The sequence below is a fragment of the Apus apus genome, chromosome 2, assembly GCF_020740795.1.
Source record: "Apus apus isolate bApuApu2 chromosome 2, bApuApu2.pri.cur, whole genome shotgun sequence".
Lineage (NCBI taxonomy): Eukaryota > Metazoa > Chordata > Aves > Apodiformes > Apodidae > Apus > Apus apus.
This window is the reverse complement of record NC_067283.1, coordinates 21,790,858-21,803,581: the sequence shown is the minus strand read 5'-3', so window position 1 is coordinate 21,803,581 and position 12,724 is coordinate 21,790,858. Positions and strand designations below refer to the sequence as shown.

At 40.4% G+C, this 12,724-nt stretch overlaps 1 protein-coding gene across 1 annotated transcript in view; it reads right to left on the bottom strand.

The window, feature by feature from the left end:
• MINDY3 (MINDY lysine 48 deubiquitinase 3) overlaps positions 1–1,735 on the bottom strand; it is a 45,947-nt gene extending 44,212 nt beyond the window's left edge. Inside the window, exon 1 of the mRNA XM_051609783.1 lies at positions 1,570–1,735. Within this exon, the coding sequence (XP_051465743.1) occupies positions 1,570–1,666 (97 nt within the window). The 5' untranslated portion in view covers positions 1,667–1,735. The remainder of the gene's footprint in view (positions 1–1,569) is intronic.
• Between the last annotated feature and the right edge of the window lie 10,989 nt (positions 1,736–12,724).

The following is a 12,724-nucleotide window of genomic DNA, read 5'->3' as shown; positions in this document are numbered from 1 at the left end:
ACAGTATAGTTATAGGACTTTTCCCTAAAGAGAGATAGGAAAGAACAGCTCATTTCCAGGGATCACCAAGAAGACAAGAGGCCTTTTTGATCAATATTTCACAGGATCACAAGCATGGAGCATTACAACACACATTTCAAAGCTGAACCTGCTAAAATTTCATAAACAAATAAACTATATTGGAAATGTCACTTTCAGTTATCTAACATTACCAGTTAAAAAAATAATTAAGCTTTTTAACATCAGTTCTTTTTCTCTGACTTTGCAGAAACCTTGCACGGAAACAGCAACACTCTACCAAAACTTAAGAGATATTTCAGAATGTAATTATAATTCAATAATCAATTCACTATAAAAACTAATGCATTTACTAGGCCAGCTTTAATTCTATAACTTAAAAGGAATTTAGCAATCCCTAGATATTTCTCACTTAATTATCTGAACATGATTAACCTAGGGAAAAAAAGTATGAGAGCCTAGTAATGCACTCTGTCAAGTGACAGGGGAGATGCTGTGCAGGTCCCAAATTAACATCACACACTCACTTACTAAAACTATGCAGATAATAAAATTAATGTTAAAAAAAAGAAGAGCAAGGAAAAGAGAACACTAAGAACACACTTTTATTTCAGCCAACTTAAACTTAGACCTGAACGTACTACTTAAAAAAAATCTAAATTCCACTATAATACGTGAATTTTCTCTAGGAATTGTTACAATCTTCATAACCATTACCAGGATTATTCAAAGCCCACAGTAAGTTACAGAGAAGGCTTTTATTTCCTTTTTTTTAGCCAGGACAGGTACACAGATTAACATCCTGCACAGAACTTTTATCAGTAAGTCTCTGCACTACAGCTTGCAGCTGCATTCTGAAAGAACACCAGAAAGTCTCCATCAAGAAAAAACTACGTGTAGGTTGTGTAATAAGGAAAAAAGATCTTACAAAGACAACAGGTTACACGGTTATTGCTGGTTTATCTCTGGCCACATCCTAAACACAGTGTGCACCTGCTTCAACGCCAAAGAACCAGTTTCAAAAAACCTTGTGTCTGTCCCAAGCCTGACCTCACTCTTTAGAAGTCTATTCGTGACTCGCATGTTCTTCAACATCAAAAAGGCAACTTACATCCACCCTCCCGTGAGCTATGTAAAACAATGCTGCAAAATGCTATCGAAATACATTTAAGAACCATTTTCCCTCCCCTAGTCTTGTAAGTTCCTTAGAAGATTTGTGCCATAAGACAACCAAGCTGCAAATAAAATAATTATACTTCAGCAAGCGAAACTGCTGCATCACTTTTCCCGCGGGCCGCAGGTCGAGCTGCCGGTGCCACGGGAAGGCGGGGGCCAACACCCCCCCCGCTCCCGCCCGCAGCGGCGCGGGCCCGGCCCCACGCAGCGCCCCTGCCGCCCTCCCCGCCGCGCACGGACAGACCGCGGGGCGGCCCCTGCGGGTGCCCGGGCAGGCGGGCCGGGGAGAGGCCGCCGGGGGAGCCGGGCGGGCAGGCACGGCCGCCGGGAAGGGCCGGGCGGGTTGCGGTGCCGCGGCACGGCGCACGCAGGTACCTTGCGCCCAGCGGCAGAAGATGGTGTCGGCCAGCCCGCGGGGCCCGGCCTTCTTGCCCCACACCAGGTGGACAAGCTCCTGCCCCGCCTCGGACATGTCGGGCGGCGGCCCGGGCGGGCGGGCGGGCGGGCGAGGCGGCGGCGGCGGCGGCCGTTGCCCTGCGCGGGGCGGGGCGGGCCGCGCGCGCCGGGCCGGGAGGGGCCCGCTCGCGCCGGGGCGGGGCGCTCGCGCAAGGGGGCGGGGCCGCGCCGAGCACCGCCAGGAGAAGCGCATGCGCGGCGGCCCCTCCCTTCCGCCTGCCCAGCGGGCCCTGGCGCTTCCGGGGCTGCGGGGCGGGGCCGGGGGAGCGCGGGGCCGCCGCGCTGCGGGGCGGCGGGTGAGGCCGGGGGCGGCCGGGGCGGCTGTCAGCGCCCCTCAGCGCCCGTCAGCGCCTCCCTTGGCGTCCCTCGCCCTCCCCGCCGACGCTCCCGGGCCCGGCCGGCGCTCGGCTCGGTAGGGGCTGCCCCGGGCGCCGGGCTCAGGGTTGGATGGTGCCGAGGAGGTCGTGGCACTAGAGAAGGTGACTTTTTCACTCTTAGTGCGGTGGATGAAGCAAGAGATCTCTGGAGTTCAGAGTCATGCCCGCATAAGTTGAGCGTTTCCTTCGTGTATTTGTTGTGTGGTGCTTTGTGGAAGCCCTGACCCAACATACAGATGAAGTGTAGCACTTACGTGGAGTATTTTTACAATTTTAGAAGCAGTTGTCTTACCGGGCAGTACCTGTAGTTTCACCTTAGTTTCCAGTGAAGAACGAAAGGTATCCGTATTATTTCCTTCAGCTCCTTGGGAGGAGTGTTAGGTAGACATCCCATGAAAATGAAGAGGTTTAGGTTTGGAAAGTAAGTTTTGTTTATCTAATTTAGTGATGATTTTTTTTCCCAGTTGAGATTCTAGAAATAAAGGCTCAGTCTTTTTATGAAAGATGGTTGTGGTGGTTTTTTTGGTTTTTTTTGTTTGTTTGTTTTTTTCTGAAAGATGATGGTCGTTCAAATGGGAATTCTTCATGGAGGTTTTGCAGTCAGTGTCGTGCACAAGATTAACATAAAATTCTTCAGGAGGGTGGTAACCACTAACGTTGGCAAAACTGGCTTAAGGGTGTTCTCTTAGAATAAAGCATTTCAGGCTCAAAAGTTTTCTGGTTGAAACAGTATTCCATGTGCCACTTGGAATTGTCCATGTGGAGTACAGGTGAAACTGAGCAGTAATACTGTGCCATCACACTGTCACACACTCACTGGTTTTACGGTGATGGGGCACATACTGAGACTTAGATGTGCAGTCATTCTGAATTAAATATGAAAATGGCTAATATCAGGGTGTTCGTAAGCTTTCTGACATGTCATGCCACAAACTGATCAGAAGATGGTGTGGTTTTACTTCAGATTTTTAAGCTTTTTCAAATAACTTGCATTTTTAAAATAATTACTGACAAGCCATCAGTTTCCTTCAGTATTGATTAATGGAATGGATTCTGATTTGCATAAGTAATGCTTGTAATGGACACTGATTTTAAACATAAAGAGTAACTCCAAACAAGTGGAAAGAATTTAATTAGAATTGAAGGTATAACAAAACCAGGTTCTGTACATACTGTAATAAAGGCCATCGTGTTCTTTAGTTCTTGTGTGTTTTGAATCAACTGTGCAGTAAAATGCACTTTTTCTTGTCAATTTAGTAGCTTGATACTAGGTATAGCAGGCTTGAAATTGTAAACATCTGATGAGTAAGAGCAAAATGTGAAAAGATAGATATATCAAAGTATATTGAATACACATGACGTGTGTGAGTTAAGAATGGTGTGATGGTGCAAGCGTAAGCTAGGTCAACAAAATTCCTACTGTCCATTAATAGGCTGGCTTTACAAGGAGGAGGAAAGAACTGCAAGATTTAGCCCATCTTTTCAAACTGCTGCTTTCATTCTGAGGAAGCAAATTTATGCTGCCATGGACGCTGGGGTGCAATCTGAAAAACTGAATTCAGTGAACAAGCAGAAAATGGAGGGGAGAAGTCACTGCAGAACAAGGACATTGAGCCTACGTCTGGACGATGAGCACTGCTGGTGGAAGAGAAGTGGAATGGCACCACCCCGGGGCACCAAAATCATAGAATCATAGGGGTTGGAAGGGACCTCGAAAGATCATCTAGTCCAACCCTCCCGCCAGAGCAGGGTCACCTAGAGCACATCACACAGGAAGGCATCCAGGCAGGTTTTGAATGTCTCCAGAGAAGGAGACTCCACAACCTCTCTGGGCAGCCTGTTCCAGTGCTCTGTCAAAGACTCCAAAAAAAAAAGACTCGAAAAAGACGCGAAAAGCTCCTCCTCCACTTCCTTCTCTGGCACATGTGATCATCATGTGCATGTTGTGAAAAGGAAGTTAATGAGAATGCCCTTCGATTTCATGGGTGCGAACAGGTATTCACACTGAAACAGATGTATGGAAAAGCTCAGTCACAACCTCGGGCATTCTGAGCCAGAAGAGGTTCTGCACTTTGGTGAGCTCTAAATAAGCACAAGAGGTTTACTTTGCATTGTACAGTGGAAGAATACTTAGTGGCCATGCATTTGTGGTCATAGCCTTGTAGGTGAGCTAGCACCTAATACTCCTCTAGTCACGGGATCAAGTTAAATTGAATCTGTATGTCTAACCAGAGTTAGAATTACTAATAGCAACATTTTGGTGTAGCAGCAGTTTTGTTGTGTAGCAATGAAAGTGAGGTTTTGGGCTAATGCCCTGCTTTATGTAAAAATTATTTCCCTTTTAAAATGTTTCACCAGCTACTGACTGTACTGTATACCTTCTCATACTGCTAACTTGTTCAATTTAATCTAAACATAGATATGAGAAAAATATCTTTAGATTTACTCACTATACTGACAAAAGCCAAGACAGTCATGAAAGACACAAGATGTCAAGTGACTTGACCAGTCTTAATTTGGATGGCATACAACGTGTGGAGTTTAATATAGAGAAATAAAAATTAATGAATCAGGGAACAAGGGAGCAATTTTAAGCATATGTGCCAGCTGGAACAATCTTCCATGTGCTGGTTAGGAAAAGCATTAGGAAAGTATTTTGGAAATATCACTGAAATCATTAGTCTCACTAATACAAATGGTAAACTCAACTATTTGCTACTCAACGGTAGCAAATAACACTGAATATGAGCGGCTGAGACGGTGGGTATCATCAGTTATGACTTTTGATTTCTCACAGATCTTGTAAGTTTTGAGCATTCATAAGTTTTGATATGTTCTATATGCATACCAAAGAATTGGACTAGAAGATACATGTCTGAATTTATGTATGTAGTTGGGTTGCAGTTAGCGAGGAGGAAACTAAATAGTGGGATTGGGGGAAAACCATATTAGAAGACTGGTATTTTGGAATTAGAAATGTACTGGGACTTCAGGTTTTCCAGGTTGTTGATTTTGCTCACTAAGGGAGAAACTAAGAGCTCAGTTGGGTCTAGTATCAGGTCGATTTGTAGCTACTGTATTTCAGAAACAGAATGTGTGTGGTTTGTGGTCTGAACTCTGATTTGAACCAAGAGTGTGCAAGTCAGCACACTGATGTGTGGAAACATTATTTTCTAAAATTATGAGGCAGTAGTATTTATATCTTGCTTCTGTGGACCTAGAGCTGTAAGAACTGGATTACTGGAAAGTCAGGGTTTCATGAAGATAAACAAAACAGCAGACTTCTCTGGATTCAAGTCTTTACCTTCCTTAAAATGTTTAGAGATATGCAATCAAAAATCACTGTTCTACAGCATTGCATATATTCTGAACCGTATGTACAGATTTTAACTACTTTTTCAAATAGTTTATATTAAATGCACCTGGTTTTCCTGTTTTACAAAAAATGTTGGACTGCCATCATGTGGTTAATTTGGTGATTTAATGTGCACTTTAAGAAAGAACTGCAAGTTTTCTTTAGTTTTTTTCCTTGAAAATAATCTTCACTATTTGTTTTTTTTTTTTTCCTTTATGAAATGCTGCTGATTCCCTCTGAGAGTTAGTTTGGTGGTTTTGCTTTTTTTAAGAAAACATAGCAACTCCCATTTCCTTCTAGTCTTAAAACCAGACTCACTTGGTTTAGCTTGATTCTGTTGATTTCAGTATGTAACATCTTAGAAGAATTCTCCACTACACAGAAGGAAAAGATAAAGAACATAAGCATATACCTTATATGTGTGCAGCCCATTTTGGTTTCCTTAATGCATTTTTTTAAGGAGTAAGCCTATTCATGAAAGTTTGTGGATTACGTAAGGGCTTCTGGGTTTATGAACTGTTGGCAAACTGCAATACAAGTTACAGACATTGTACATTTTTGCCACATAAATCTCAATAAAGTTCTTCCACACTGAGATAGCTTTGTCTTATTTGTCTTTGAAAATGCGTTGTCTGGCTTGAGTAGTAGGAAAACAAGTATATTAAATAAATGCCAGGCATCTTAGTGCAGCTCCAAAGGGAATCACAGGAATGTTGTATAATTAAGCTGTTCTGACATTAGTGAGGAGGTTGGCTCCAGTATTGAAAGATTTCTACAGTTCCATTTTTCTGTTTACTCCTTTTAATTACCTGAAACCCAGCCAAACCCCTCCCCCAAATATCACACCATCAGATCTGTAGAAAAAGAAAAAAAAAAAAAAGTTTTAGGAAGCTGAAACTTTGTGGTCAGCTAGAAAAGGCCATAGAACAAAATCACAAAAGTGTTTAGTTGTATCTCTGTTGGGATCCCTACCTTCCTCCTGATGCAGATGTATTTGGACTTTGTTAATAGTGCAACACGAAGGGTTATGTACCTATTTGCACTTGGGGTGATTTCTGAGAGGGAACTTTGATAGGAAAAATACTACTCAAAATTCCTGCTATGTTCACACTTGTATCTGGGGAATAAATAACATTCCAGTTTACAAGATGCCAATTACTCCCTCTTGCAGCAGAGTTAAGCTATTGGCTGTGTGTAAGCAGCAAGAATGGGTGACGTCGATTCTTCCAACTTTTCGGTTAAGAGGTAAAGGTAATTGTAGCAGCAGTGATGAGAAGGAGGTGGGGGAGAGGCACTTATCCCTGTTTTTTGCTTGAGTCAATGTCCTGGTTTGAGCCAAGATGAAGCCACTTCTCCTTTTACTGATTTTTTTTTTTTTTTTCCCCATCAGTAAGCTCTCTTTTAACTAGCAGTAAATGTTCCAGCTTGGACTGATAATAAATACTGGAATGTTTATGCTACTGCTGAGACTTCAAGGTCACGTCTTTGCTCTGCTGGCTCAGACACTACTGGGAGATCTATGATACTCCCCTCCCTGTAGGAGGCTGAATTAGACAGACAGCAAAACTGGCCGGAGATATTCCATCTATCTGCATAAGCTCAGAGGAAAGTCAGAGATCACAGAAGACAACTTCCTTCCTTCTTATTTCCTTCTCTTCTGTCCATGGCTGGCATCCAGGGAGGACTCCGTCCATCCATCACCATCGACCCTCAGGCTCGAGTCCTCCTGACCCTCATCACTCTGTTTTCTCCAACAGCTCCGGGATTCTTTGGGACTGTTCACAGCTAAGGAGATGCTGTGGGAGTTGCTGGGGGTCGGGGGAGGCAATAGGGGTTTTGTACATCTCTTGAACATGTTTGTATGTAATTGTATATATATATATATATTTTTTATCATTAGTGTTTAATTAAAGCTGTGTAGTTTAGTTTTCAATCCAGAGCGTCTCTCTCCTCATTCTCTCTCTCCTTTCCTACCTGGGTGGGAGGGGGAGGGGATCGAGAACGTTGTTGTCAATCCTGAGTCAAACCATGACAGGCAGTGAGGCACTGAATGGAAGCAACAGGAATACCATGTCATACTCTTCTGCTCAGTGTCCCCATCCTGAATTGGGATAACCTTGTAGGGATTGTTGCCTGGTGAAGGAAAAGACCCTACAGTTCAGGGAATGGGTTGAATAAGCTGCTTTCTGCCAACATGAAGATGGGGAGGGAAATTAGGCTACAAAAAGTAAATTTTTCAAGTGCCAAGGGACATACTATGGTATCGAGACTTGCATAGTTAGTTTTTTCTCTTCTTTAGCCTACTTATTTTCAGAAGAGAGTAAAACTTACTGTATTTTGACCTGTGCATCAGCACCAGATTCTCTGGAAAGGCAGTGTCCAAGTCTAAGCAACAGCTCTAATGTCTCTTATTTTCTCTTTTTAATTGATGAATTAGTGTCAGATTTGAAAAAATTCTTAGAGGACTGACTCCTACTGAAATTATAGAAAAAAACAAAATTGGCAATTTGTTGGTAGATATTTGCCCTAAGAATCTCTTGATGAGAAAAAAACAAGCTACTGAGAGTCCTGAGCATGTTAATGTTTGAGGTTGACACCTTTATGGAAGGGGGAGGAATTCCTGAAGAATCACAACTTCCTTCGATAGCCAGTACAGCAAGCTAAAAAAAAAAAGAGTTCTTGCTTTGCATATATATCATATATGTATATGTGATATCTTCATGCTACAGGCAATAGTTTAATTTTAGGTAAGCTATTAAAACTGCTGGAGCTGTAACTCTGTCAGTTGCAGAAACAACCATGAGTGTACACCCTATATTCATAGGGCATAATTCTACTCACTGTTGCATTTCGTTTAAGATTTCTAAAAGTATGATGGAAAATGGACTATTTTAGAAGCAGCAATTTATTCACTTTTTGCAAGTTACCATGGCATTTTTATGTTGTTTAAAGACAAGAGTTTTGTGCGGGTTTTTTTCCCTTGCAAAGCACACTGAGATTTTCTATTATTTTCAAATAAAATTTAAACATCCTTTATCCTTATGTGGTCACTCAGTGTATGGCTCACAGCAAACACTTTTGGATGACAGACTGCAATTTTTTTGGGAGAAAAAGAAAAAAAAACACACATTAAGAAGTCTGTGATTAATAAGACTATTGGGGATATAATTAAATTAAGAATGTCAAATACGGTGATGCTAATACTGTATCTCTGGTATTATTAGTTACAAGTGGCTCAGACAAGCTTAGTGTGACATGAATGGGCTAATAACTTGCTGTGCAGTCACTGCTCTCTGATTAGTTGCAGAGCTTACCTAACAGTGACAATGTGGAGACAAAAAGAAGAACTGGTAATGTAGTTACATTTTTACAAGTCATATAGAGTCATCCATTGTAGTAATGTGAACTACGTTTCAAATTGTAAAGTTATTTGAAAGTGTGAATTACTTTATTTCAGTAAAGCTGAATTTCAATATATTAATTGTCTTGAAATGTTAGAAAAATTAAATACACATAATTTAGTAAAAATTGGATAGGAAAGTTCCAGTTTTGCAAAAGGCCTGGTTTCCTGTAGAAAATTTCATCAGTTTAGACCAGCTTTACTTTTTATCTTGGAAAGATTGGGGAAAAGTTGATTTTACTGTGGAAGTTTTGTTTTGAAGCAGGTGAAGTGCTGGAAGAATGCAGAGTGAAGAGGTGGTTCAGGTTGCTGATAGGAAGCAACAAGGATACTCAGAAAGTGCCCTGTACTGCAGGAACACAAACCTCATTCTCTTCATGTGGCAATCAAAACAATTTGACCATTTAAGTGTCTTGCTTTCTAAATTCTTCTTCTTACTTTCTCAGGTTTTCCGTTTCAAATTCCTCTTTACTTAAAGCCTGGCACAGTGGTACTCCTCCCTTTGTGTTCTCAGCTCCTCTGTGTCTGCACTGCTTACCTGTAATGACACTTGCCTTTTGCTTAATTTTCCATCCTTAGCCACTTTTCTCCTTAAGTATTAGTATAAATGTTGTTGCGTTTTTATTCTTGGAACAATCTGTTTCTTCCTGTATGATGTTTTGTCCTTCCATCTGTTATGGAAATTCATTATTTCATCTCTTTTCACAGAGGTAGCCAAAAATCCCGTTTACTTTCATGCTGATACCCTTCCTGCAAAAGTCTGTGAGTTCCTTTGGCCTGTGACATGGTTGTTTCTGGACTGCATTCTGCAAAAGTATCCCATACTAGTGATATGTTAAGAATACATAAGAGGGAATGCAAGGACAGGAGACTGACCAGGAGCAACCATGTTGGGAGCAATGATTTGTTTACAATCTGACCTCAGAGGAGATGGCAGACAGTACTGAGAAAAGCACCCATCAGATGGCAAACCTTAGGTAAAGGAAGGTCATGAGTAAGTTGCTGTAACTTCAGAATTGATTTGAAATAGCTCTTCTTTCATTACGAGATGCTTATTTGTTCTGAGATGAATTCCTACTTCCTCTTTATAGAGGAAGTAAATAATAGGATTTTATACATAATTATAACTTATATAGCTTTTTGTATAGACTGTATATGTGTGAGTCACATTGTGTTAGCACTCAAGCTCAACATTTTGAAGAATGCAACCAGCAGTTGCTTCATATAATTTAGATTAACTAGTTTACCACATTTGAATAAAAATTCTTTTCCCACTAGATGGTGGTGTAGTTTCACTAAAATCAGCACCAAGGTATCCTTGACACAATCCTGTGGTAAGAAATTAAGGGTCAAGAAGCTTTTATTTATAGTAGTTGAACACCTGCTTTGGAACACACAAATTGAAGGATTTCAAATTTATGGCTTCCCACAACGACCATGACTTGTTCCTGTTTTACATAGTTTGGCATTTTTACTGACAACTTTTATTCTTGAACATATAAACCACTTTATTCTTTTTTTTACTCTTCAATTTCTCCACAAACAAAATTATGCTGACATTTTTGTTCACTTCCCATTTTCTTTCTTTCTTTATAACAAAAGAATAAAGACTAATAAAATCTAATACCCTTTCACCTGTCATTCTATGTAGCAATTGATAAGCATCAAAGCTTCAAGAGATAATTGTGATCAAGAACTGTCTAGAAGAAGTGGGAACCTAGCCTCAGTAGTGCATTCCTCTCTTACTTAAAAATTGTGTGGATGAGTAGGAGCATTTCATCAATGCTACATCTCTCTGCAAGTTAAAACAATCTATTCCTGAAACAAAATAATTTGAATGATTCATGGTCCTTATGGACCATGGACCAGAACTGCAAGTACTAGAAAGGGTTGTTTTTTTAAAAATTTTGCCAGTAGATGGAAAGAAGTAACTTTCCCTGTTTTACACAAATTTGGTTTTCTTGGAGTTTTGTGAAATTATCAATTCCAGAATGGTCTGAGCCTATTAATAGGTGTGTTTTTTTCTCACTTCCCTGCTTCCCTTTAAAATACACTCACTAGTTTCAGGTATCTTAGAAGGAGTTCTTAATGAGATCCTACTCCTGATTTGCTCTGGAAGCTATCTGCATTTCAGTGTATACCCATTCAGCACACTTTAATGATGTCTTCTTGTTTTATTGTCTCTTATGCCATTCTTATTGCCTTGTGCAATTGCCCTGCAAGTCATATATGCTCACTCTCCTGTGAATCTTTCCATAGCCTCATGCTTTCATCCAGCATGCCATAGCTTCTTGGCAATAGTCATTCACCACCATCATCATTATCATAATTATATTTCCAGCACCATGTGGTAGCTCTCATCCTCCCTTCAGATGTTAGCTATTCCAACTTAGTATGGCTATTATGTAGTCCTCCACTGTTGTGTTTGTATTTGCTGTCCATCTTTAATGTCTAACACATGGCATACCTTGTTTTTAATACCAAGGAGATTTATATCCCCGAAGCGACATTTCTTCCTTTGTATCCAGTATGTTTCCTGTTGCTAAATCCATATTTCAGACAAGAAGCTAATGACTTGCAGTCATTCAGGCAGAAAGTTTGTGTAACTGTGCTTGCATTTTTTTCTCTAATTTGGAAATGTAGTCAGAGCAATCACAATTACAGTGACTGTGTGAAAGGACAGTAATTGCCTATGCAAATTATGCACACAATTTAAATAATTTTTCTGAAGATTTAAGCTTAAAATAATTCCGTCCTTCTCAGACAATTAGAGGTGATGAGAGTCCTCTAGCAAAATTCAAAAGTATGAAATGATATACCTATTACCTATTTCTCAACTGTAGAGTCAATGGAAGATATTCTATGTTCTTTATCTCCTGCTTCAAACTGCTACTTGTTTTTGTTACTTTGTAGTGGCAATTACAGTTCAGTGGCAAGTAATTCAGTGTTCAGTGTACAAGCATTTGTAATACATCATGTAACACATATACACATATGCCTCTTTGAATGATGTTTTGTGAAGTTTAAATTGCATTTATTAAATGTAGTAAAATTCTTAAATAAAGAGCATTAAATAAAGCACCATCAAGCATATGTTTAATCATGGCAAAATCTGTTCTTCCAGTTAAATGGTTTTCACTATTTAGTTGTTAATGATTATAGATCCAAACCATTTGAAAGGATCAAATCCATCTTTAACTGTGAAATTCTGCTTATTCTGCTTCATGGCAAAGCAAAATTTTGCCAGATGTTTCAAATGTCATTACTGAAAAGCTGTCCAAAATTAGGGGAAATTTTAGCCCAGTTTTCTTTTAAAATATATATGAACTCCTGAAAAGTAAGGCTGAGAAGAAAACCATTCATTCAGCACAAGGGTAGGACTGCTGCTAACCCTCCTTTAGATTTATCTGCTGATTATTTTTTCTTGAGTATTATGGCAACTCTCATCCTAAGATGGCTGGCTGTGGAAGACAGAGGAGACACTCTGATGTTCAAGCATCCTGTTGAGTCACTAGAGTGGGTGAAATTGAAGTGCTTGTTATTAAGTTGTATGAAACTGGTAGTGTCAGAGCCTGTTCTGCAATTTGACATACAGTACATCCATGCATAGTGTTCTACAAAACTTAGCATCACATGGATGAGTTTCAAAATCCATTTGTCTCGACTGTCACCACCACTTTTTTTGTTCCAAAATCATCATAAGCAGTTAGCATTGTTATACTTTCAGCAGCATCACCTACATACAGAGAAATCCTAGGCCAGTTTTCCTCTCCTTTTTCTTTGATAGCTTCATTCTGGAGCAGTGCAAGTGAAAGCAAAACTCAAGAGCTTGTCAGAAGCTGTGAAGCTAATTTTGTGCTACGATGAATCACATGACAACAGGCACATTTTTGGCTTGGCACCTTTTTCATATGACATTGAAAAGAAAAATCAATGTGCAGC